Source organism: Talpa occidentalis, unplaced genomic scaffold, assembly GCF_014898055.3.
Source record: "Talpa occidentalis isolate TD23 unplaced genomic scaffold, MPIMG_talOcc4v2.1 talOcc4.13, whole genome shotgun sequence".
In the NCBI taxonomy this organism is placed as follows: domain Eukaryota; kingdom Metazoa; phylum Chordata; class Mammalia; order Eulipotyphla; family Talpidae; genus Talpa; species Talpa occidentalis.
In genome coordinates, this window is record NW_023601322.1 from 43,107,269 (window position 1) to 43,133,507 (window position 26,239).

Consider the following 26,239-nt stretch of genomic DNA (forward strand, 5'->3'; position numbering starts at 1 on the left):
GTTTCCATATAACTGTTCATAGTAGTTACTGATTATTCTTTTGATTTCTGCTGTGTCCGTTGTGATTTCTCCTCTTTCATTTATGATTCTGTGTATTTGTGCTTTCTCCTTTTTTCCTTTGTGAGCCTGGCTAGGGGTTTGTCTATTTTATTTATTTTTTCAAAGAACCAGCTCTTGGTTTCATTGATCTTTTGGATTGTTTTTTTAGTTTCAATTTCATTTATTTCTGCTTTGGTTTTTATTATTTCTTTTCTTCTACTGGTTCTGGGGTTTTTTTGTTGTTCTTTTTCTAGATCTTTGAGCTTCGAGATTAGGTTGTTTCTTTGAGTTCTTTCTTGTTTTTTGATGTGAGCTTCTATTGCTATATATTTTCCTCTTATTACTGCTTTTGCTGCATCCCATACATTTAGGATATTGGTGTCCTCCTTGTCATTCAATTCAAAGAATTTTTTAATTTCTTCTTTGATCTCCTCGTTAGTCCAGTGGTCTTCCAGTAGTGTGGCTTTTAATCTCCATGAGGTAGGATAGTTCCTTGCCTTCTTTTTATGATTTATTTCTAGTTTGATGCCTTCGTGGTCAGAAAAGATGGTTGGTATGATTTCAATCTTGGTGTATCTGTTGATGTTTGTCTTGTGCCCCAGTATGTGATCGATCCTGGAGAATGATCCGTGTGCGCTTGAGAAAAATGTGTACTCCGTTTTTTTTGGGTTTAGTGTTCTATAGATGTCTGTTAAGCCCAAATGCTCTAGGTCCTTATTTAGAGCTTTAGTTTCTTTACTTATTTTTTGTCTTGTTGATCTATCCATTGTTGATAGTGGTGTGTTGAAGTCTCCCACTACATATGTGTTTTCTCTGATGTCTGTTTTCAGAGAGGACAACAGTTGTCTGATATATTTTGGTGCTCTTTCGTTTGGTGAGTATATGTTAATGAGTGTTATTTCTTCTTGAAGTATTGTCCCCTTAATCATAATGTAGTGACCATTGGGGTCTCTTTTTATTTTTTTGAGTTTGAAGTCTGTTTTATCTGATATAAGTATAGCTGTTCCTGCTTTCTTTTTTGGCCCATTTGCTTGTAGGATTGTTTTCCATCCTTTGACTTTGAGCCTATTTTTATCTTTTGTAGCTAAATGTGTTTCCTGGAGACAGCAAAAGGTTGGGTTTTGTTTCTTAATCCAGGCTGCAACTCTGTGTCTTTTTATTGAAGAGTTTAGTCCATTTACATTTAGAGTTAATATTGATATGTTAGCATCTGTATTTGCCATTATGTTTGTCTTTCCTTTGATTTTATTTATTTATTCTTTTAATAACTTTTTTTTTTTTTTTTGGTCTTCTTTCGTTGTTATTCGTCCCTCTGAGGTTCTGGCTTTAGGATTCCTTGTAGTATTTTTTGGAGTGGGGGTTTAGTCGCAATGAAATTCCGGAGTTTCTCTTTGTCTGGGAAGGTCCATATTCTTTCTTCATGGAGGAAAGAGAGCTTTGCGGGATAGAGTATTCTTGGTTGGCATCTGTTTTCTTGGAGTCTGTTGACTATGTCCCTCCACTCTCTCCTTGCCCGTAGTGTTTCTTCAGAGAAGTCTGATGTCAGCCTGATTGGTTTTCCTTTGAATGTTATCTGTTTCTTCCCTCTTGTCAGCTTCATTATTTTTTCCTTGTCCTGGATTCTTGGGAGCTTTACTATTATGTGTCTTGCTGTGTTTTTCCTTTCGTCGTGGAAGTTTGGTGTTCTTCTTGCTTCTTGTATATCAATTTTCAGCTCCTTCTTCTCATTTGGGAAGTTCTCTTCAATTATATCCATGAATATTTTCTCTGTTCCTACATCTCTCTCCTCTCCTTCTGGAATTCCTATAACTCTTATATTTCCTTTCCTCATGAGTCAGATAGTTCGCGAAGTCTTTCTTCATTCTTTTTCCTTCGTACTTCTCTTTCCTTTTCTGTTTTGGTTCTTTTTATTTCTGTGTCTTCAAGATTACTTATTCGTTCTTCCATTTCATCTATTCTGCTTTCATTGCTTTTCCCAGAGTTCTTTAGTTCCTCCATTAATTCTTTGATCTCCTGCATTTCTCTTACTTCCCTCTTTAGGGACTCAATTTCCTTCTTCTGATCTATCACTTTTTTAATCATGGCAATTTTAAATTCTCTTTCTGGAAGGCTCAGAAGTTCTTCCAAGTTGCTGTCGTTGCAATCTGGGGAGTGGTTTTCTTTTTGTGGTGTGCTTCTTTCCTGAGGAGTTTTTAGGTTGCGTGTGGTTCTTCTACTCCCTACTGTCTGTTTTCTAATTTGTCGTATGCGTTGGGACACTGTGTTGCTCGGACTGACTGACATCTTGGGTGAACTTCTCCGCTCCCCTCTGGCTCTTCCAGGAGCCATCTCTGTCTTCTGGGGGAGCTTTCTGCTGGTTTTAGGCAGTTTTTACTGAAGAAATGTCCCTGTTCTCAAATGGCGAAGCGGGATGCAGTCCCTGCGCCTCCGGTTTCAGGCACACTCTTCTGCGCACCCGGTCTGCCCCGGACGTGGGTGCCTGCTCCCTCTGTGGGCTCAGACTGCTGGTCGGAAGGGGCCTGGCGTGGAATAACTTCCCGGCTGGCCACTGGGTCCTCCAGAAACCTTCTGCCCTTTTCAAGCAGCCTTAAGAAATGTCCTGTTTTATAGGGTGTTAGTGACTTTTTTTTTCCTGGTCGCTAGGTGGCGCCAGAGATCTCTCCTATTGTCCTTGGGGGGCTGTTTTTCGCCTCCCCCCACCCCGTGGGACAGAGAACAGAGCGGGAATGGTAGGGTACACCTTAACAGCTTTGGGGTGCTGTGTCTGCCTTGTGCCCCACCGTCGTGGAGAAACCACGCCCCGAATTTTCGTGCCCCGGGTCTCAGTTCAAAGCCCTCAGTTCCAGGACGCGGGCTGTAGCCCAGTTCAGTGGTGCGGGAATGGCGCCTTTTGCACCGCTCCCGTGCCTGGGCACCTGGTTCCTGCTCACTCAGGGAGGGACCTTCACCTCAGTGAGGACCTCCGTGCGTCTCCCTGCAAGCCTAGGTCGTCTCCCCGCAATCCTAGGTCGCAGGCGCGGGGACCTGGGCAGCCGCGATTCCGGTCTGCACTTGCTTTTCAAGCGCGCCGAGCGCGCCGCTTTCCCGCGCCAGCTTACCGGCAGCCCGGGCTGTGTGCGCGTCTCCCGGGGTCTTTGTTCTTCTCTAATGGCGCCAGGAGCCGTTCGCTCACCGCCGCGGCGGATCCTGCAGGGTTCGCCTCAGCTCCCGTTCACGGGGTGTCGTGGCTGCAATAGTTCCTTTCCACTCACAGTCCCGCTTGCTGCGTCGTTTGTTCTTGTGGGCCGTTTTGGTTTGTTGTTTCCTCCTCTCTGCGGGTCGGAGAGTGCCGCCTCTGTGGGCGGGGGAGGGGAGCAGGGTTCTGCGCTTCCCTCCCTTCTAGTCCTCTTTTATGGCCACTTTCTTCTTCGGGTAGTTCGCTGGCGTCACCCGTTTATCTTCCGTGTCCCAGTTCTCACTGGGACCTGCCGCTTTTCCTCCCTATTCACTTTTTTTAATGGGAGATCTTACTCGCAGCGTCTCCTCGCCGCCATGTTGCTCCGCCCCCCTCCTGTAAATACTTCTTAAAATGACACTAAAAAGGAATTTGATAAAACATGAGGTCAATGGGATCACTCAAAACAAGAAAATAACACTTTGCCACTGTTAGCAAAAAGATAGCCGTAGTCCCTTCAGTTCTCATGGTATATACCTTCCTTAAGAATAACCAGGATGTATTAGTGACACCATCCAGTATCTAAGTTAATAGTTAGAGAAAGACAAGCTAACGAGAGTCATCTGACTCACATCAACTTAATCAACTTCATCTGTTCCGTGTGTACTAATTAGTTACATAATGCCATGAAAGAAAGCTCACCTTTATTTGATGATGGACAGCCTTGGGGAGAAGAAACCGAAGATGGAATTATGCATAATAAGGTATCTTATATTACCATAAATGTTAAAATTATCTTTCTATTATTTAAATGTGTCAGGATTGAAATTAATATATATATTTGAATTTCTAAAAATCTTCAGAAATTGATTTTTTTAATGTCTATAGACCTACTCTTGGAGTCATATTATAATTTTCTAAAATAAACTACTGAGAAATTTGAAAATGTTTACTAAGTAACAAATACAAAGAAATTGGAATTAAGTCATAACATGTTATTATTATGTTATAAATGCAACATTTTTTTTCTTCCCCATCTTTATAATGAAGATGTCAATACTGGCAAAGTTACTTTCATATAATTCTTTGTCAATACAAAGCATAATAGATTGGGTTTTAAATATTATATTTTAGTTTGTTTTGTATTGACCTTTTCAGTCAGTTATATTGCCACTCAGATTCAGAAATGATTAAAAGTAAACAAATGGTCCAAATTAGTTCCCACATTATACTTTATTGGAGCCTAAATTATATAACTAACCTCACACTATTTACTAAAATACACATATCTCCAAATGGAACAAATACCAATTTCAAGGAATACATTTATAATTTTGAGATTATGCATTAACATCTTCTAGCATACAGCATCCAGCTTCACCAGATTCTGATCTTTAGCTTTGTGGTTCCAGAAGCTCATTTTAATCTCAATTTTAGTTTAATTGACAAAGGTTTAGGTCATCTTTTCAGTCACAAGAATATTCATACTTCCTATTCAGAGTTTATCTTCCATATCTACCAAGTAATAAGAAGGTTGGTTAGTAAGCAGAGAATCAGCACAAAGGTAATTGGTTTGTCTTGAGGGATAATTTATTTCATCTAGACTATGGAAAATTATTTCCAGCCATTCTTGCCTCCTAATGAAATGTGCATCCTCACTGACCAAAACACCTCATAACTACAAAAAACAATGTTGCTTTCTCAGACAATTATTAATAATTCTAGTATTCTACTGTTTACATCTCTACTAGTCATACCATTTTGTAGTGTGAAGTTACAATGTAATTAGAGCCATCATTAATTACATTCTGGTTTTCACAACTAGATCTTGTCAGTTTAATTGAGCTTAGATAATCAGCATTACATTTATAGTTTTCATACGGTAGATTATTCCTAAAGATAATTGTACATGTTACGTTTAATTATATTTGCTAATAAGCTTCCTTGTTTGACCTTCTCAAAATTCTGAAGGTATGGTTATTTTTGCTGTTAACTATGTATCATCTTTATCGGAATTTTAAGTTCTTTTTATCCTCACACATTAGAAGTAGCGACTGAGTTCTATAGCATTATCAATGGCATACTATAGTTTGAGATCTCTAGTATTCCTATCCTTTATTATTTTAATTCAAATTTTAATTTCCACTTAGAAAATTGAAGCAAACTAAATAGGAAATCATGGTTTTATTTTTCAAATCTGTTTAATCCAATCAGTTATTTTTGGACTATACGATAAAATGCTATGAGAGTTTCATGACTGGTGCTGACAGCTTTGAAGAGATGAATGCAGAATTGCAGTCAAAGTTGAGTAAGTATTCTTATTCCTAGTGTGTTTGCGTTTCGTCATTTAGTTAACATTGCTCATGGAGTTTCATCATATCTTACCTTACCCAATGTTTATGTGAACTACTCCCTTTAGATGCTTATTGATTTTTATCATCATAGTTTCTTTGGTGGAGAGAAATAATAGCTAAGCAGAAGGAATACTGGTGTTGGAGTCAGACTTGAGGCATAGTTTTTTTATTGGCTATGTAAACTTTTACAAAATACATGACCTGTCTAATGAAGTTTTATGACATTAGGTAGCAGTATATGTAAAATAATTCACACTACCAGAAGCAGAGCAGATAGTCAGCAAATATTATTCCTCTTGGGGAATAATATCCCTATGATATCCTTTCTTTACTGTTTGAGATGTTAAAGTACTAGTTAGTCAAAAAAATTTAATATTTCTTTCAAATTTTGTGGGAAAAAAATTAATGGGGCATTATATTTCCAAAGAAAGAAATTCTTTATTTTTTCACTTAACTATAGTCTAAATTACATTAGATATTTATTGGCTAAAGTGCCCCAAAAACATTATTTTGCATTATTTTACTTTCTGTTGAAATAGTCTTGTATATAACGTGCCAAAGTGGTAAGTAAAATAAATAAATCTAAGGTGTGTTCTTGCAGAGATAATGGGATCACTCAAAACAAGAAAATATCACTTTGCCACTGTTAGCAAAAAGATAGCCGTATTCCCTTCAGTTCTCATTGTATATACCTTCCTTAAGAATAACCAGGACATATTAGTGACACCATCCAGTATCTAAGTTAATAGTCAGAGAAAGACAAGCTAACGAGAGTCATCTGACTCTTGATAGCTGACTACAGAACTGGGGAAGGAGGAAGAACACAGAAGAACACAGTGGTCTATGGTAGTGGAATATGGGTGAGTTGGTGGTGGCTGCTGTGTGGTGATAATAATTACCTCAGTGAAAAATTAATTATTTTTAAAAACCCATTTTAAAAAAAAAAATAACTAGGACAATTTCAGTTTGTCCACATGAGAAAAAGAGCACTATGAATGATTTTCATTTTGAAAGAGGAAAATTCATCATAATTTAATACAGAAAGCAGCTAGTAGGTTCTTTGATATTTCTGTTTATAATTAAGCAAGCATATAAATGTATTTATTCAACATTTATTTATTGTATGCCTACTGTGTGCCAGCCACCATTTAAGCACAAGAATATAGTAATTAATAAGAGCTAAAAAACCTTATGAGCATTTACATTCCATTAGAGACAATCAAATGAACAACTATAAGTTAAATGGTTATACATGCTAATGATAATAACAGAGCTGGGTAAGGAGGTAGAGAGTATAGTGGAAGAAAAGGAAGAACTTGCAGTTTTATATTGGGAGGGATGTCTTGCACTGACACCTGTTTGAGGAGAGACCAGAAGGAAGCAAGGGAGAGAGCAATAGTGAAAACCTAGGAAAGAATGTTCTAGGCAGATTTGAGATCTTATTAAACTTTTGGGTTTTGTCTCCAGAGGATTTATTTAATGTAGATACTTCCAAGCTGGAATCATTAGCAGCAAAAAACAAAGCACTAAATGAACAAATTGCAAGATTGGAGCAAGAAAGAGAAAAAGAACCGGTTAGTAAATGTTTTTATCTTCAGTAGGCTTATATACTTACTTAACTCTTTTATCTTTTAGACTCGAGTCTTCTTAGAAAATACCAGTTATTTCCTTATCAGAATATAAGATAGATTAACAAAATAAGCTTCTTAAAAAACAATTTTTATTTTAACATGGAGTAGAACTCCCAATGAAAACATGTTTGGTATCTCTGGAGCTTTGTTTTCCCTTGTGATCTGTCTCTTGAACTAGTGGTGTTCAGAATATGATGAAAGAGTCTTACTTATTTACGTTAGACCAAAATAATCTTTTGAACAAGGTGCCTGTGTTATATACCTCTGGGGAACACTACTTAGAAGAGGCTCTGAGTTTTGCATTTAGTGGAAAGGGAGTGTTATTAAATGAACTTTTAAAATGTAGTCTCAGGACTTTTTAAAAGTTAAGTGATAATATCCAGATTTCTAATTTCATTATGTGTATTACTGAAGCATCTAGGCTGTCTGTAAACAGCCTAGATTTTTAAATGTTTGTACTTTTTCTAACAGTAAAGTCCCCTTTAGTTCTGTTGACTACCTCTAAAAGTGGAAGGAAAACTAATTTACCTTTCTCTGATATGAACTTAAATAATACTGCTTTACTTAATGAAAATAACTTTTTTCTTTTAAAGAACCGCCTAGAGTCATTAAGAAAACTGAAAGCTTCTTTACAAGCAGATGTTCAAAAATATCAGGCATATATGAGCAACTTGGAATCTCATTCAGCCATTCTTGATCAAAAATTGAATGGTCTTGATGAAAATATTTCTAGAATAGGTAAGTAAAACTGCTAAAAGAATTCATTCATACTGGGATGGGAAGTTGGTATGGTTTATCACATATAAAAAGACATCTTTGTAATATATAACAAACATTACCATTAAGGTAAATGCCTATATAGGGCTCCCAAGTTTTCAGTGTCTTCTATATTAGTTTCCTGAGATTATGGAAACAAATTACCATAAACTTGGTGGTTTAAAACAACAGGAATTTATTCTGTTATATTTCTAGCGACTAGAACTCCGGAATCCAGTAGGGCCACTTTTCCTCCATAGATTCTGGGAGAGAATCCATTCCTTGGTTCTTCCAGCTTCTACTGTCAGATGGCATTCCTGAGCTGGTAGCCATGATACTGTGTTCTCTACCTCCTTCCTCATATTGCCTTCCCTGTGTTTGTCTCTCCTCTTCTGTGTGTTCATTTTTCTCTGCCTCTCTTTTAAGGACATTGATGAGATTTAGGACCCAGTTAGAGAATTCAGAGTAATCTTATCTCAAAGCACTTTATCTTGTGTGCAGGAACTTCTTTTCCAAATAAAGTAATGTTCACAAATTCCAGGAATTAGTACTTCATATCTTTGGCTAGCAATTATTCAACCTACTATATCTTCTATTATGTTTTCAAACACCTGACTATTTGTAGCCAGGAGTTACCTGACCTAAAAACATAAGCTCAATAAATATAAATATACTATTCTACCTTATAATTAATAAACCAGATTCACAAATCTCTGCTGACCTCAGTCTTCTATAATTGTCTTATCCTTCATCACTACTTCCTAAATTACTCAACAGCTTAAAATAGATTGAAAATAAGATGAAAAAAATACCATTATTTTTTGGAAGCAAAAGCCTGATTGAAAAAAACTTGTTTACATCCTGTGCCTTCCTAATCTTTTTTTCATAAATACAAATTGATCTTAATCATTAAACTCTGAAATTCTGTTACACATGAATTGATGCTCTGTGATACCAGGACAGCAAAGGGAAATGTCTATAAACTGTAGAGCCATTAAATGGCACTTCACAAAACATAACTATATGGACCTTACAATACAATTTTCCCAGGTCTTTACTAACTTTGATTTTATTCTCTCAGAATTTTTATAGACTCTGTCCCACATAGATGTTGTACAGATGATCCTTAGGCTATCCTTAGGATATTTGATTTAAGTCTTTGTCTATAGACTACTGATCATCTGTCAAGTCAAGATCAATAATTATTTGGAATATTTGCTTAGCCAGTTTTATTTTTTCTGATTACATGTATTAGATTTGCTCTAAGCCAGCTCTTTAAAGAGTTTACACCTATCCCCTAATGCTCTCCATAATGACATGGAACTATAGAATAATTTCTTACTATAGCAATGTTTGTAGTGCCATTGAATCAGTACTTTATACATAAGATGTTTTTAATTGGAGTATTTTAACTTTCTTGAGTATTTAAAGCTATTCATGACCGAAAATGAATGAAACATATTTAAACTTATAAGTACTATATTTTGTGGATTTTTTTGTGCACATTCCTGCAGTATAAAGCTGTACTTACCAACCATTAATTTATTTTGGGCTCAGGGATGGAGCTTCCCCAACTACTTTGCTCCAAGCGGATTATAACAAAGCCAGCATCTTCATCCTTACAGTCCTCGGGAAGATTCTCTTGGCCTCTTTGGTCATAAGTGCTCTCATCCATTTATCCTTGCCCACTTAAAAATATTATCATATTCTTTATAAGCTATGAGTTTGATAATGCTTTTTCCCTCTGCATGAGCATGCTATTTGTAGGTACCAGAGTTTCATGATATAATGTAGTCATTTTGATTACAAATTTTGGTAAACAGACGAAGAGCCTACCCACTGTTGTTACTTAGTATCTGATGAAACCACTGAAAATGTCAGATATTTAATATCTGTTATGTGTCACTCACCATACTGGACAAAGAGAAAATAAATATAAAAATACATACTCTCCCCTTAGGAAACTCTCAACCTAGATGAAATGTTCACACCATGACATCAGACATGTTTTCACAGTGAAATAAGAATAAACTGAGGTATTTTGAGGGGGCGGAGCAACATGGCGGCGAGGAGACGCTGGGAGTAAGATCTCCCATTAAAAAAAGTTAATAGGGAGGAAAAGCGGCAGGTCCCAGTGAGAAGTGGGACACGGAAGATAAACGGGTGACGCCAGCAAACTGCCCGAAGAAGAAAGTTGCCATAAAAGAGGACTAGAAGGGAGGAAAGCGCAGAACCCTGCTCCCCTCCCCCACCCACAGAGTCGGCACTCGCCGACCAGCAGAGAGGAGGAAAACAACAAACTAAAACGACCAACAAGAACAAACTACGCAGCAAGCAGGACTGTGAGTGGAAAGGAACTATTACAGCCACCACACCCCGTGAACTGGGAGCTGTGGAGAACCCTGCAGGATTCGCTGCTGCGGTGAGCGAACGGCTCCGGGCGCCATTAGAGAAGAACAAAGAGACTCTGGAGGAGACCCGCACACAGCCCCGGGCCGGCCGGGTAAGCTTGCGCGGAAAAGAGGCGCGCTTGAAAAGCAAACGCGGACCGGGATCACGGCTGCCCAGGTCCCCGCGCCTGTGACCTAGGCTTGCGGGGAGACGCGCGGAGGCCCTCACGGGGGTGAAAGTCCCTCACTGAGTAAGCAGGAACCAGGCGCCCAGGCACGGGAGCAGGTGCAAAAGGTGCCATTCCCGCGCCACTGAACTGGGCTACAGCCCGCGTCCTGGACCTGAGGGCTTTCAACTGAGACCCGGGGCACGAAATTCTGGGCGTGGGTTCTCCACGATGGTGGGGCACAAGGCAGACACAGCACCCCAAAGCCGTTGAGGTTTACCCTACGATTCTCGCTCTCTGGTCCCTGTCCCACAGGGGTGGGGGGGGTTGAAAAACAGCCCCCCAAGGACAATAGGAGAGATCTCTGGTGCCACCTAGCGACCAGAAAAAAAGTCACTAACACCCCATAGAACAGGGAAATTTCTTAAGACTTCTTGAAAAGGGCAGAAGGCTTCTGGAGGACCCAGTGGCCAGCTGGGAAGTTAGCCCATGCCAGGCCCCTTCCAACCAGCAGTCTGAGCCCACAGAGGGAGCAGGCACCCACGTCCGGGGCAGACCGGGCACGCAGAAGAGTGTGCCTGAGACCGGATGCGCAGGGACTGCGTCCCGCTTCGCCAGTTTAGAACAGGGACATTTCTTCAGTAAAGACTGCCTAAAACCAGCAGAAAGCTCCCCCAGAAGCCAGAGATGGTTCCTGGAGGAGCCAGAGGGGAGCGGAGAAGTTCACCCAAGATGACGGCCAGTCCGAGCAACACAGTGTCCCAATGCATACGACAAATTAGAAAACAGACAGTAGGGAGTAGAAGAACCACAAGCAACCTAACAACGCCTCAGGAAAGAAGCACACCACAAAAAGAAAACCACCCTCCAGATTGCAACGACAGTAACTTGGAAGAACTTCTGAGCCTTCCAGAAAGAGAATTTAAAATTTCCCTGATTAAAAAAGTGACAGAAGTCATAAAGGAAAACAATGATCAGAAGAAGGAAATTGAGTCCCTAAAGAGGGAAAACAATGGTCAGAAGAATGAAATTGAGTCCCTAAAGAGGGAAGTAAAAGAAATGCAAGAGATCAAAGAATTAATGGAGGAACTAAAGAACTCTGGGAAAAGCAATGAAAGCAGAATAGATGAAATGGAAGAACAAATAAGTACTCTTGAAGACACAGAAATAAAAAGAACCAAAACAGAAAAGGAAAGAGAAGTACGAAGGAAAAAGAACGAAGAAAGACTTCGGGAACTATCTGACTCCATGAGGAAAGGAAATATAAGAGTTATAGGAATTCCAGAAGGAGAGGAGAGAGATGTAGGAACAGAGAAAATATTCCAGGAGATAATTGAAGAGAACTTCCCAAATGCGAAGAAGGAGCTGAAAATTGATATACAAGAAGCAAGAAGAACACCAAACTTCCACGACGAAAGGAAAAACACAGCAAGACACATAATAGTAAAGCTCCCAAGAATCCAGGACAAGAAAAATAATGAAGCTGACAAGAGGGAAGAAACAGATAACATTCAAAGGAAAACCAATCAGGCTGACATCAGACTTCTCTGAAGACACACTACGGGCAAGGAGAGAGTGGAGGGACATAGTCAACAGACTCCAAGAAAACAGATGCCAACCAAGAATACTCTATCCCGCAAAGCTCTCCTTCCTCTATGTCTCCTTCCCAGACAAAGAGAAACTCTGGAATTTCATTATGACTAAACCCCCACTCCAAAAAATACTACAAGGAATCCTAAAGCCAGAACCTCAGAGGGACGAATAACAACGAAAGAAGACCAAAAAAAAAAAAAAGTTATTAAAAGAATAAATAAATAAAATGAAAGGAAAGACAAACACAATGGCAAATACAGATGCTAACGTATCAATATTAACTCTAAATGTAAATGGACTAAACTCTTCAATAAAAAGACACAGAGTTGCAGGCTGGATTAAGAAACAAAACCCAACCTTTTGCTGTCTCCAGGAAACACATTTAGCTACAAAAGATAAAAATAGGCTCAAAGTTAAAGGATGGAAAACAATCCTACAAGCAAATGGACCAAAAAAGAAAGCAGGAACAGCTATACTTATATCAGATAAAACAGACTTCAAACGCAAAAAAATAAAAAGAGACCCCAATGGTCACTACATTATGATCAAGGGGACAATACTTCAAGAAGAAATAACACTCATTAACATATACTCACCAAACGAAGGAGCACCAAAATATAACAGACAACTGTTGTCCTCTCTGAAAACAGGCATCAGAGAAAACACATACGTAGTGGGAGACTTCAACACACCACTATCAACAATGGATAGATCAACAAGACAAAAAATAAGTAAAGAAACTAAAGCTCTAAATAAGGACCTAGAGCAGTTGGGCTTAACAGACATCTATAGAACACTAAACCCAAAAAAAATGGAGTACACATTTTTCTCAAGCGCACATGGATCATTCTCCAGGATCGATCACATACTGGGGCACAAGACAAACATCAACAGATACACCAAGATTGAAATCATACCAACCATTTTTTCTGACCATGAAGGCATCAAACTAGAAATAAACCATAAAAAGAAGGCAAGGAACTATCCTACCTCATGGAGATTAAAAACCACACCTCTGGAAGACCACTGGACTAACGAGGAGATCAAAGAAGAAATTAAAAAATTCTTTGAATTGAATGACAAGGAGGACACTAATATCCTAAATGTATGGGATGCAGCAAAAGCAGTAATAAGAGGAAAATATATAGCAATAGATGCTCACATCAAGAAACAAGAAAGAACTCAAAGAAACAACCTAATCTCGAAGCTCAGAGATCTAGAAAAAGAACAACAAAAAAACCCCAAAACCAGTAGAAGAAAAGAAATAATAAAAACCAAAGCAGAAATAAATGAAATTGAAACTAAAAAAACAATCCAAAAGATCAATGAAACCAAGAGCTGGTTCTTTGAAAAAATCAATAAAATAGACAAACCCCTAGCCAGGCTCACAAAGGAAAAAAGGGAGAAAGCACAAATAAACAGGATCATAAATGAAAGAGGAGAAATCACAACGGACACAGCAGAAATCAAAAGAATAATCAGTAACTACTATGAACAGTTATATGGAAACAAGTTCAACAATCTAGAGGAGATGGACAAATTCCTACAACTCTACAATCACCCAAAGCTAGATAAAGAAGAAATAGAACACCTAAACAGACCAATTACAAGCAGCGAAATTGAAATGGTAATCAAAAACCTCCCCAAAAACAAAAGCCCAGGACCTGATGGATTTACAAATGAATTCTACCAAACATTCAGAGACGAATTAGTGCCTAGCCTTCACAAACTCTTCCAAAAAATTGAGAAGGAAAGGATAATACCAAACACGTTCTATGTAGCCAACATTACACTAATACCAAAACCGAATAAGGACAACACAAAAAAGGAAAACTACAGGCCAATCTCCCTAATGAACACTGATGCAAAAATCCTCAATAAAATTTTAGCCATCAGAATCCAACAATGTATCCATAAGATAATTCACCACGACCAAGTAGGATTCATTCCAGGGACACAAGGATGGTTCAACATCCGAAAATCAATCAACGTTATCCAACACATCAACAAAAAGAAATATAAAAACCATATGATAATATCAATAGATGCTGAGAAAGCTTTCGACAAAGTGCAACACCCATTCATGATAAAAGCCCTTGAAATTCTTGGGATACAAGGAACATACCTCAACATCATAAAGGCCATCTATGACAGCCAACAGCCAGTATCATCCTCAATGGTGAAAAGCTGAAAGCAATTCCATTAAGATCTGGAACAAGACAAGGATGTCCACTCTCACCACTGCTTTTCAATATAATACTGGAAGTCCTAGCCAGAGCAATAAGACAAGAGAAAGATATACAAGGAATCCAAATAGGAAAAGAAGAAGTCAAACTATCACTATTTGCAGATGATATGATAATATACGTAGAGAACCCCAAAAACTCCACAGAAAAACTAATTCAACTCATCAATCAATTCAGTAAAGTGGCAGGATACAAAATCAACACGCAAAAGTCAGTAGCCTTCTTATACACAAACAATAAATCTGAAGAAGAAGAAATGAAAAAAACCATCCCTTTTATTATCGAAACAAAAAAAATCAAATATTTGGGAATAAATCTAACAAAAGAGGTAAAGGACCTATACAAAGAAAATTATAAAACACTGTTAAAAGAAATAGAAGAAGACACAAAGAAATGGAAAGACCTCCCCTGCTCATGGATTGGAAGAATAAACATTATTAAAATGGCCATCCTACCAAAAGCAATATACCGATTCAATGCTATTCCAATCAAAATTTCAATGTCATTCTCAAAGAAATAGAACAATTATTGATGAAATTCATATGGAATCACCAAAAACCCCGAATAGCCAAAGCTCTCCTGAAAAAAAAAAGAAGGAAATGGAGGCATCACACTCCCAGACTTCAAACTATACTACAAAGCCATAATCATCAAAACTGCATGGTATTGGAACAAGAACAGACATACAGACCAATGGAATTGAATAGAAAATCCAGAAATAAACCCACAGATTTATGGTCAACTAATCTTTGACAAAGGAGCAAAGACTATGCATTGGAGCGAAGAAAGTTTGTTCAATAAATGGTGCTGGGAAAACTGGGTTGCTACATGCAAAAGAATGAAGCTTGACCACTACCTCACACTATACACAAAAATCAACTCGAAATGGATTAAAGAACTAGACATAAGACCTGAAACCATAAAATACATAGAAGGAAATATAGGCGAAACACTACGTGATTTGCATATCAAAGACATCTTTACAGACACATCACCCAAAGCAGTGATAGTGAAGGCGAAGATAAACAGCTGGGACTACATCAAATTAAAGAGCTTCTGCACAGCAAAAGAGACAATAACCAAAACAAAGAGAAACCCCACCAACTGGGAGAACATTTTTGCACCCAACACTAATGATAAAGGACTGATCACAAAAATCTGCAAAGAGCTGATAAGACTCAACAACAACAAAAAAATAACCCAGTCAAAAAATGGGCAGAAGAGCTAAAAAGAAACTTCTCTGAAGAGGAAATGCAAATGGCCAACAGGCATATGAAAAAATGTTCAACATCACTTGTAATCAGGGAAATGCAAATCAAAACTACCATGAGATACCATCTTACACCAGTGAGAATGGCACATATTAAAAAAACTAGCAACAACAAATGTTGGCGAGGTTGTGGAGAAAAAGGAACTCTCCTGCACTGTTGGTGGGAATGCAAACTGGTCCAACCACTAGGGAGAGCTGTGTGGAGATATCTGGACCTACTAAACATAGAGCTTCCATATGATCCAGCAATTCCACTCCTAGGTATTTACCCAAAGGACACAGAAACATCAATTCCAAAGAACACCTGCACCCCTATGTTTATAGCAGCACTATTTACAATAGCTAAGCTTTGGAAACAGCCCAAATGCCCAAAAATAGATGACTAGATCAAGAAGATATGGTGGGCCTCCCCAGTGGCGCAGCGGTTGAGCGCTGGGTTGCGAAGCTGCCCGCAGCCTCTGCAGCGCCAGTTTGATCCCTGGCTGCTCCCCGGCCACAGGAGGAGGGTCCCGCATGTCACGCAGACCTCTCCTGCCGCCCGCTCCTCCCCTCAGCAGTGTGCTTTGGTCCTTCTGCCTGCTCTGCTCCCTGCTCTGGCTCTGGTGAATTCTCTCACCCTCCTGCGCTTGTGACTGTACCCAGTGCTTGTATAAATAAATAAATAAATCTTTAAAAAAAAAAAAAAGAGATGTGGTACATATATACCATGGAATATTACTCAGCATTCAAAAAAGATAAACACATGCAATTTGCAGCAACATGGATGGCGCTGGAAGGGATCATGCTCAGCGAAATAAGCCAAAAAGAAAAAGAAAAATACCGGATGGTCTAACTCATAGCAGGAATCTAGAAAACTTAAATAAGGGATCAGGAAAATGAATAACTATAAGAAAGTGAAAATCAAAATCAACAAAAAACTATGAACCAGAGACACTTTTTGGGGGGTGGGGGCCTGGAGGGGAGTAATTGGGGTCAGAATGGGGCATGTGCAGTTGTATGGGGGAATATAAAAATAAAATTTATTATTTAAAAAAAAAAAGGGTCTCCCCGGTGGCGCAGCAGTTGAGCGCTGGGTTGCGAAGCTGCCCGCGGCCTCTGCAGCGCTGGTTCGATCCCCGGCTGCTCCCCGGCCACCAGACGAGGGTCCCACATGGCGCGCAGACCTCTCCTGCCGCCCACTGCTCCCCTCAGCAGTGTACTTCGGTCCTTCTGCCTGTTCTGCTCCCTGCTCTGGCTCTGGTGAATTCTCTCACCCTCCCGCGCTTCTGACTGTACCCAGTGCTTGTATAAATAAATAAATAAATAAATAAATAAATCTTTAAAAAAAAAAAAAATAAAAAAAAAAGAATAAACAGGTATTTTAATACAATTTTTTTTAAGATTTATTGTATTTATTTGTGCATACAAGAATTGGGGTATAGGCCAGAGGTACAGGGGGTGAGAGAATTAACCAGAGACAGGTTGGGGAGCAGAAGAGACTGCTCTACTGCAATACACTGCTGTGGGGACAGCGGGTGAGACAGGAGAGGTCAGCTGTGCCATGTGGATAAGCTCCCTGGCTGGAGATCAAACTCATGCCGTGGTGGCTGGTGATAGCTTGATAGTGCTGAGACTTAAACCATGTGCACCAGAAGGCCCATATTTTAATACAAATATTTTCATGTTTGGGAAAAGATGAGTTTTCTCATTTTTGCAGCAAGTCATAAAGGAATTTCAAAAGAATTTGAACTGAAATTTGGCAGACTGTCCCTCTCAAGTGTATTAAATTTTAATCATACTCATTATGCATAAGGCACTGGGCCGTTTTTGTTTTTTTGTTTTTTTTTTTAAAGATTTATTTATTTATTTATACAAGCACTGGGTACAGTCAGAAGTGCGGGAGGGTGAGAGAATTCACCAGAGACAGAGAGCGGAGCAGAACAGGCAGAGTGACGAAGTACACTGCTGAGAGGAGCAGCGGGCACAGCAGGAGAGGTCTGTCGCGCCATGTGGGACCCTCGCTGGAGGCTGGGGATCGAACTTGCACTGCAGAGGCTGCGGGCAGCTTCACAGCCCAGTGCTCAACCGCTGCGCCACCAGGGGAGGCCCCACTTGGTCTTTTTTTATACAGCACTGTTCTGAAAACCATAGCAAACCAGTATGTAAAATTTAAAATAAAACCTTAATTGCATTGTCTTTCAAGAATATAAAGGAACAAAACAAAGAAACAGACAAAAATAATCCATTAAAATCTGACTGCAGAACTGAGCATAACAGAAAGTGGATGGCAGGATGGTAGCCAAATGAGGAGAGAATCCAATGGGCTGTGGTGGAGGATTACTGGGACTTTGGTGGTAGGTGTAGTATTAAGCTCAGTGTAGTCTGATAATACACATTTGTTGAGGTGTGAACCTATACCTCTAAAATTTACAGTGTTGTAAATTAACATTACCTCAATAAACATTTTAAAAAACAAAGTAGAATCAAAATTATCTAAAAAAGAAGACAAAGATGCGTATACTTGGAAATTTAGAAATCTTTATCAACTCTTGTTAAATAATGACATCAATTTTTTTGTAGGAATTTAACAATTTTTTTCCCAATGCAGAACTAGAATGTGAAACAATAAAACAGGAGAATACAAGACTACAGAATATTGTTGATAATCAGAAGTACTCAGTTGCAGACATTGAGAGAATAAATCATGAAAGAAATGAATTGCAGCAGACCATTAATAAATTAACCAAGGACCTGGAGGCTGAACAACAGCAGCTGTGGAATGAAGAGCTAAAGTATGCCAGAGGCAAAGAGACGGTATGTGATACCATTTCCAAAATGGCAGCCCATCAGAGCTGACCTTTGTAAAGATTCATCCCAATTATGAGGACCTCAATGGGTGAAACAAATTTGCTAAAGAGGTTAAAAAGAAAAATTAGCAATGACATTTTACTAAAACTTCCCTTTATGTCAATTTATAACATCTCTATTTCTCTCACTCAAATTTAAGGTAGTCTGTATTTTCTAACAGTGAACCAAGAAATAAATAATAAAGTCTCTAAGGTCATGAAAATTTTCATAAAAGCCTTTTTATTCTAGAAGAGGATATGAATCACCTCTTCTATTAACAATTCACTAATCAAACATTTATTTAATAGCTGTGTGATTTACTATACTGGGCATCGAGGAAATAAAGATAAAAAAGACATATTCTACCCTCGAGAAACTTCCAGTCTAACTGATGTGTTCCTACTATGAGATTAGATCCTTCATAAATGTGTGCACAGGGTACTGAGGAAGCATACAATACACCTAACCCAAATTTAATGTGGGAAGATAGATGAGGTGACTTTTAGAAAACTGCCTTGAAGAGGTAACACCTGAACTGAATTGGAAAGTATATGGAAGGGTTAGCATAGTAAGGGTAGGAGAGTCAGGAGGAAAAAATGAAAGAAGTAGTAGCATGAGATACACTCTGGTATTATAAACTTTTAATATAAATAGAGCTTAATAGCAAGGGGCAAGGTGGGCATGTTACTCAAAATAAGCATAGAAAAGGTGGTTAAAGATCATTTAATATTTAGAATTTTGGTCTTTATCCTGAAAGCTCCAAGAATTTTAAACAGATATGATCACATTTCAGAAAGATCACGTTTTTAGTAGTGGGACAAATGAATTCATATGGAACTATGACAGGAGTGTGATGAGAAATTATAAGCTGAAGTGCTAGTGGAGATTCAGAGAAATGAATGGATTTTTACTACTAAGGAAGTATAGTGAATAAGACTTGGTTAAAGAAGAGGTAGTAGTAATGGTGTCTGACTTGGGATTTGGACAAGCCAAAGTACCACTACTTTGGAATTGAACTAAGAAGTTGCCAGTCAGGAATGAGAATGGTGTGCTAGATTTGTTATGCCCATGGTACATCCAAATAAAGATATCTGATATACTATTGTATAAATGGATGTGGATCTCAACAAAAAAAATCTGGGTTTGCAGTGTAGATTTACTATGTTGTTCTACTTAACTATACTGTGTACTGTTTACTCTTACTTTTAAGATGGCTCAATGTGCATGAATTTAAGTTAACAGGCTGTTTTAGAGACAATTTTCCTATCAAATAATTGAACAGCAATCTTTATTGTTATATATGCAATTTGCATTCCTAAGAAAAAATAAAAGTTAAGACTTTTTCTAAGAAAAGGAAAGAAATCTTTTAAAGAGCCTTTTTTTTTAAAGACTGAAGAGTTTCAGATTTTAATTTTGGGTTGAAGTTTTTCATCCTGGTATTTTCAATTATAATTTTTTTTATTGGTAGATATAATTCCAAAGTTAAACCTCACAGAAAATTTAGTCTCTAACAATAATACTTTCACTTCTTTCCTTAGTACAATATTTTTTTATATGCAGGTACACCTTGGAGATATTGTAGATTCAGTTCCAGACTACCACATTAAAGTGACTATCACAAAGAAGTTACTGATATTTTTTTGTTTTCCAGTGCCTACGAAAGCTATGTTTGCACTATGTGATAGCTTATTAATTCTGCAACAGCATTATGTCCAAAAAAGCAGTGTTATTTACTTTACATTAAAAATGTTAAATTCCAGCCTCCTGGTGGCGCAACAGGTTGAGCGCCACGCTGTGAAGCTGTCCGCAGCCTCAGCAGCACAGTTTCGATTCCCGGCCAGCCAGGGCGAAACCCACATGGCACAGCAGCCCTCTCCTGCCTTGCCCGCTGCTCCCCTCAGCAGTGTCTTGGTCTGTCTGCCTGTTCTGCTCCCTGTTCTGTCTCTGGTGAATTCTCTCACCCTCCCGCGCCTCTGTCTTGTACCCCAGTTCTTGTATAAATAAATAAATCTTAAAATATATATAAATAAAAATGTTAAATTCCTCTGAGCCTTTAGCAAATCATCTTTTTGCTGGTAGTCTTGCCTCAATGTTTATAACTGCTGACTGATCAGGTAGTGCTTGCTGAAGGTTGGAGTGACTGACATTTTCTTATAATGAGAGAACAGTAAAGTTTGCTACAGTGGTTAATGAATCTTTATTTCACAATAGACTTCTGTGGAGCATACAATGCTCTTTGATAGCGTTTTGCTCAAAGTTAACCTTTTTTTTTTTTTTAAAGATTTATTTATTTATGCATACAAGAGCTGGAGTACAGGCCAGAGATGCAGGGGGTGAGAGGATCCACCAGAGACAGAGCAGGGAACAAAAGAGGTAGACTGACTGAAGTACACTGCTGAGGGGAGTAGTGGGCAAGACAGGAGAGGTCTGCTTTGCCATGTATTTTGCTCCCTGGCCAGCCCGGGATTGAACTTGTGCTGCAGAGGCTACGGATTGCTTCACAGTGCAGTGCTTAACCCCTTGCACCACCAGGGAGGCCCCAAAGTGAACCTTTTAAAATTGTATTCATTCCTCTCAAATACTGTTACTGTTTTATCAGCTAAGTTTATGTCATTTTCTAAATCCAGTTTTATCTTCAACAAATTCATAGCATCTTCACCAGGAGTAGATTCCATTTCAAGAAACCACTTTCTTTATTCATACATAAAAAGTAACTTATTATCTATTAAAGTATTACGAGATAGTAGCAGTCACCATCTTCAAGCTCCACTTCTAATTCTAGTGCTCCTGCTATTTTCACCACATCTTCAGTTACTTCCACCACTGCCCCTCTAAGTCATCCATTGGAATTAGAAACAACTCCCAAATTTCTGTTAATGTTGATATTTTTATCTCTTCCCATGAATCATGAGTGTTCTTAATGGCATCTAGAATGGTGACTCTTTCCGGAAGATTTTCAGTTCACTTTGCCTAGCTCTGTCAGAGCAATGGCTATGGCCATAATAACCTTATGAAATGTATTTCTTAAATAAAATGACTTCAAAGTCAAAGCAACTCTTTCATCCATGGGTTGCAAAATGGTTATTATGTTAGCAGATATGAGAACAATACTAATCACATTGTACATCTCCATCAGACCTCTTACTTGGATGACAGATACATTGTCAATGTATAGTATTAGAAAGGAATTTTTTATTCTGAATAGTAGGTCTCAAGAGTGGGCTTAAAATAGCAAGTAAACCATGTTGTTAACAGATATGCTGTTATCCATACTTTGTTATTCCAATTATAAGAGTATAGGCAGAGTGTATTTAGCATAATTCTGGGATTTTAGGAATAGTAAATGGATCTTGGCTGCATTAGCCCCTAACAAGACAGCCTGTCTTTTATAATGTAGAGCCAAGCTTTGATTTCTCCTCTCTAGCTATGAAAGCCTATATGGCACCTTCTTTCAATAGAAGAATGTTTCATCTACATAGAAAAATCTGTTGTTCCATGTAGCCATTTTCACAATTATTTTAGCTGGATCTTCTGGATCTTGATGCAATTTTTACATCAGAACTTACTCCTTCACCTTATATTTTTGTGTTATGGATATTACCAATCTCTGCTAGCTTCAAACTTTTCTTCAGCAGGTTCTTCACCTCACTCAACCTTTATAGAATTAGAGTTAGGGCCTTGCTCCAGATTAGGCTTTGGCTTAAAGGATTACTGTGGCTGGTTTGATCTTCTGTTCACATCACTAAAACTTTCTCTATCAGCATTAAGGGTGTTTCTCTTTTTTACTATGCATGCGTTCACTGGAGTGGCATTTTAATTTCTTTCAAGGACTTTTCCTTTGTAGTTACACTTGGCTAAATATTTGGCACAAGAAGCCTGGCTCTTGGCCTGTCTCAGCTTTTAACATGCCTTCACTTACTAAGATAAATCATTTCTAGTTTTTGATTTAAAGTGAGAGATATGCAATGCTACCATTCTCTTACAGACTTAAGAGGCCATTGTAGGGCTAATAATTTCAATATTGTGTCTCAGGAAATAGGTCCAAGAGGGAGAGAGATGGGGGACAATCAGCCAATTGATGGAACAATCAGAAAACATACATTTAATGGTTAAGATCACTGTATTATATGGGTATGGTGCCCGAAAACAATTGTAATAGTACTATCACAAAGATCACTGATCACAGATTACCATAACAGATACAATAATAATGAAAAAGTTTGAAATATTGCAAGAATTACCAAAACATGTCATGAGGTATAACTGTATTTTTATTACCATTGTTAAGTTGAAAAAAAAAAATAGTTCAAAGAAAGCAGCTTGTTTGCCTAAAGAAAAATGGTGGTTTTTAACGCTGGTCACATTATGAAGTACATTATAGGCATAATGCAAATTGTTTCTTAATCAAATGTTAACTGTTTTGCATTATTAAACTTTGTGTTATTTATTCGGAGTCTGTATTTAACAAATTCACATACATAATGTGGAATGAACAATTCACTATGAGCGATAATAATACCTTTTTTTTACCATGTTTTACCATACTTTTGCTTTACCTTAACCATCTGAGCTGCCTCATCCTCTTGACTCTTTGGGTAATGTCTGTCCCCATGTATTAAGGAGAAAAATATACATTCATAAGAAATAGCCTGTGGTGGTGATCTGAGAAGTCTTTGAACCTAGATTTTGGTGAGCCTATGATCTGTCCCTGGATTTCCACCACTCATCTTTGTGACTTCAGCGTGTCTAACCTCATAGCCTCAGTTTCCTAATGTATAAATGATGTTTAATTAGAATAGATGAATGAATCTGAAATGATTCATTAATACCTCTAGATATCTCTAGATATTAATGAATATAATCTTCAGATTTAATCAGTCTATCTTCTCTCTCAAGCATTATATGGAAAAGAGAAAGTTATGAGTGTCTGGGCAAGGTGAACTCTAAATTTAAATAGCTAAAATTAGATATACTAAAAAGAATACTATTTTTGATCAGAGGATAGACCAGGCTGAAGAAGAAAATTGTCTGGGAGGTAAATAAGTAATGGCCAACTAAGAGGCCACAGTAGGGTCCTGGTTCATGTAAAGAAAGCCTTAAGTTACTGGATAAGAGAGATATTAATGAATGGTGACAATGCAAAAGTACAGCATAAACATGTTCATCCATTTCTTTTTCTGGATTAATTTATATCCCACATAATTAACCCCGACAGGTAGTAGCCTCTGGAACTCTTTTGAACTAAACATTGAGGGTGCATATGTACTCCTACGGAAAGAATCTGATCAGTTGTCAATGTCTGAATTGACTATGGGAAAGAGAAAGTAGAGACATGTGTGTCATATATTTGCTCTCCCAATGGTTACACATGATAAAGAATGCAGGCTTGTGAAAGTTTTCATTAGATAAACTAAAAAAAAAAAAAAAAAAAACAACTACCCCCAGACCATTTAGTATAAAGAGAAATAGACCTATATACCTTAGTAGTCCCTGGAGAGTTACAATATTATAATCAGATAGCTAAAATGATTTCCTGATTCATTCATAAATTTTAAATCTATCAGTAGTATTGCTTTTGAGAGCTGATAAATTTTTGAAAACTGCAGATTATTTAAGCAAGTAGTTCCTGTTGGTGTTCTTGCTATTGCATTCTTTCACTCAAAGTATTAATTTTTATGAATGGTAACAGCAACAAGAAACTAGATGTGTATTAAATGGAACAAATCGAAAATAAATTGTCTAACCTCTGAATAGGACAAAGTAAGAGGATGGAAGGGCTAGATTAGAGAAAAAGCCTTTCTGATGATATCATTTAAACAAAACCCTGAAGAAAGAGAAAAAGACCAGAAAATATGGAATTTGTTGCTAAAAATATTTTTATCCAAACAGTTAAAATAACATTTTCAGACTTAAATGATTGCATTTCACTTATTTTAGATAAATGGTAATTTTTTTTGTACACTAACCAAACTTCATTTTCTTAATTTATCTGACACTTCAAGAAGCAAATTTTAATCAATTACTAACTTTTTCTTGCATATAGAAGATCAGTAGTATATTGCTTACTAATCAGCTATATTCTTATTACTCTATAAAGTTAGTGTGAATAAATACAATAAAGGCAATTCTTTGTATTTTTTTTAAATTGCTACCCATCTTACTAAAAACTACCATTTTATTTAACTACCAAAAAAAAGATACGTTATAAAATTACAGAAATGCCCATGGAAAGCCAAATGGAATGGTACAGTTTTTTAATGTTTCTTATTGTGCTCTCTCCTTATAGATTGAAACACAATTAACAGAGTATCACAAGTTGGCTAGAAAATTAAAGCTTATCCCTAAAGGTGCTGAGAATTCCAAAGGTTATGACTTTGAAATTAAGTTTAATCCTGAAGCTGGTGCCAACTGCCTTGTCAAATACAGAGCTCAAGTTTATGTAAGTAATCATGAGTACCTCAAAGGGTTTTTAATGGTATGATTGGTATCTGGTTCGTATATTTATAAGTAAAAATTTAAACTTCAGCATGTCTACTCAAGACTAAACATAAAAATAAAACACTAAAACTTCATTTTTTTTCTTCATAGTAGAAATCTTGTCTCTGTTATACCTTACCGATAATGGACAATGACTCTGATCCCAGTCTTTTGCTATTACAATAGCATTGCAGTGAATAGGTACAATATACATATAAGTTGTTTTCAAGAAAGATGCTGCATTAAACTGAAAGTATTTATAAAATGTGTAATAGTGAATTTCCAGAATAGATTACCAAGTCTAGAATTTTGTAAATACTCAAAACTAAAAGCAAGTTACTAATTGATGGTATATTAATTTAGGTAATCATCATGGCTTCAGTGTTTTGTGTTTTTTTTTCAAAAGTGGCTTCTCCTATTTTAATGTGTGGCTGCCTCATGAGAGCAATTTTGTAATTACAAATGTCATATGTAACCCATATTCCTATGTATTTTATAGGTACCACTCAAGGAACTCTTAAACCAAACTGAAGAAGAAATTAATAAAGCGCTAAATAAAAAAATGGGGTTAGAGGACACTTTAGAACAAGTAAGTAGCAAAATACAGTCATTACAAGCAAAAATAAGATTTTTAAAACTTAAACCTTAACTTAGAAACACATAAAATAATTTTTTAACTAACTTACACATCCTGGGTTTCATATATCATTGCTAATGATGTGGTATGAAACTGAGTATATATTTGCCATTTTTAAAAGAAAATTACTTCCTTCAACTTGGGATAATTTATATTGTGCCTTTGTCTACTAAAAGATTTGAGGTGGCTACGTTTTAAAGTAGAGAAATTGGCTGAGGACTGAATCTTCAGAATAAGCAAGAAAAGTGGGGAGGATATGTGAATCAGGTGAAAGCGATCAATTGTATGATAAAGGATAAAATTAGACTTAAGTGAACTTTAATGTAGTATCTGCAAACATTGATTTACAGTGATGCACACCTGAAACTTACCAAATGTAATGCTGTTACTTCAATTGAATAAAATATCATTGCAAGAAATAAAATATCAGGAAAATCCAAAATGAGAAATGAATCTAATATAAAGATAGAGGGAAATTATTTGAATTTGATTTGTGAAGTAATATAGGGTAAATAAGAAACCTTTTAAAATTTTCCTTTAAGTAGCCCTCATATTACAACCTGACAAAGACATCATAAAAGAAAATTAAGCCAGTCATACTTTTTAATATAAATGTGAAGTTTAACTGTTAGCAACTAAAATTTGTTAACCAGATATTTTTTGAGATCCTGTTATAGGACTGTAATTATTTTATTATGA

At 37.3% G+C, this 26,239-nt stretch overlaps 1 protein-coding gene across 1 annotated transcript in view; it reads left to right on the forward strand.

Annotated features, from left to right (window-relative positions):
* Window positions 1-26,239, forward strand: part of NDC80 (NDC80 kinetochore complex component) — a 54,604-nt gene that overhangs the window by 17,140 nt on the left and 11,225 nt on the right. Inside the window, exons 7-13 of the mRNA XM_037508774.2 lie at window positions 3,868-3,957; window positions 5,408-5,501; window positions 7,015-7,121; window positions 7,772-7,916; window positions 18,188-18,393; window positions 24,713-24,865; window positions 25,403-25,492. Coding sequence (XP_037364671.1) covers window positions 3,868-3,957; window positions 5,408-5,501; window positions 7,015-7,121; window positions 7,772-7,916; window positions 18,188-18,393; window positions 24,713-24,865; window positions 25,403-25,492 — 885 coding nt within the window. The remainder of the gene's footprint in view (window positions 1-3,867; window positions 3,958-5,407; window positions 5,502-7,014; window positions 7,122-7,771; window positions 7,917-18,187; window positions 18,394-24,712; window positions 24,866-25,402; window positions 25,493-26,239) is intronic.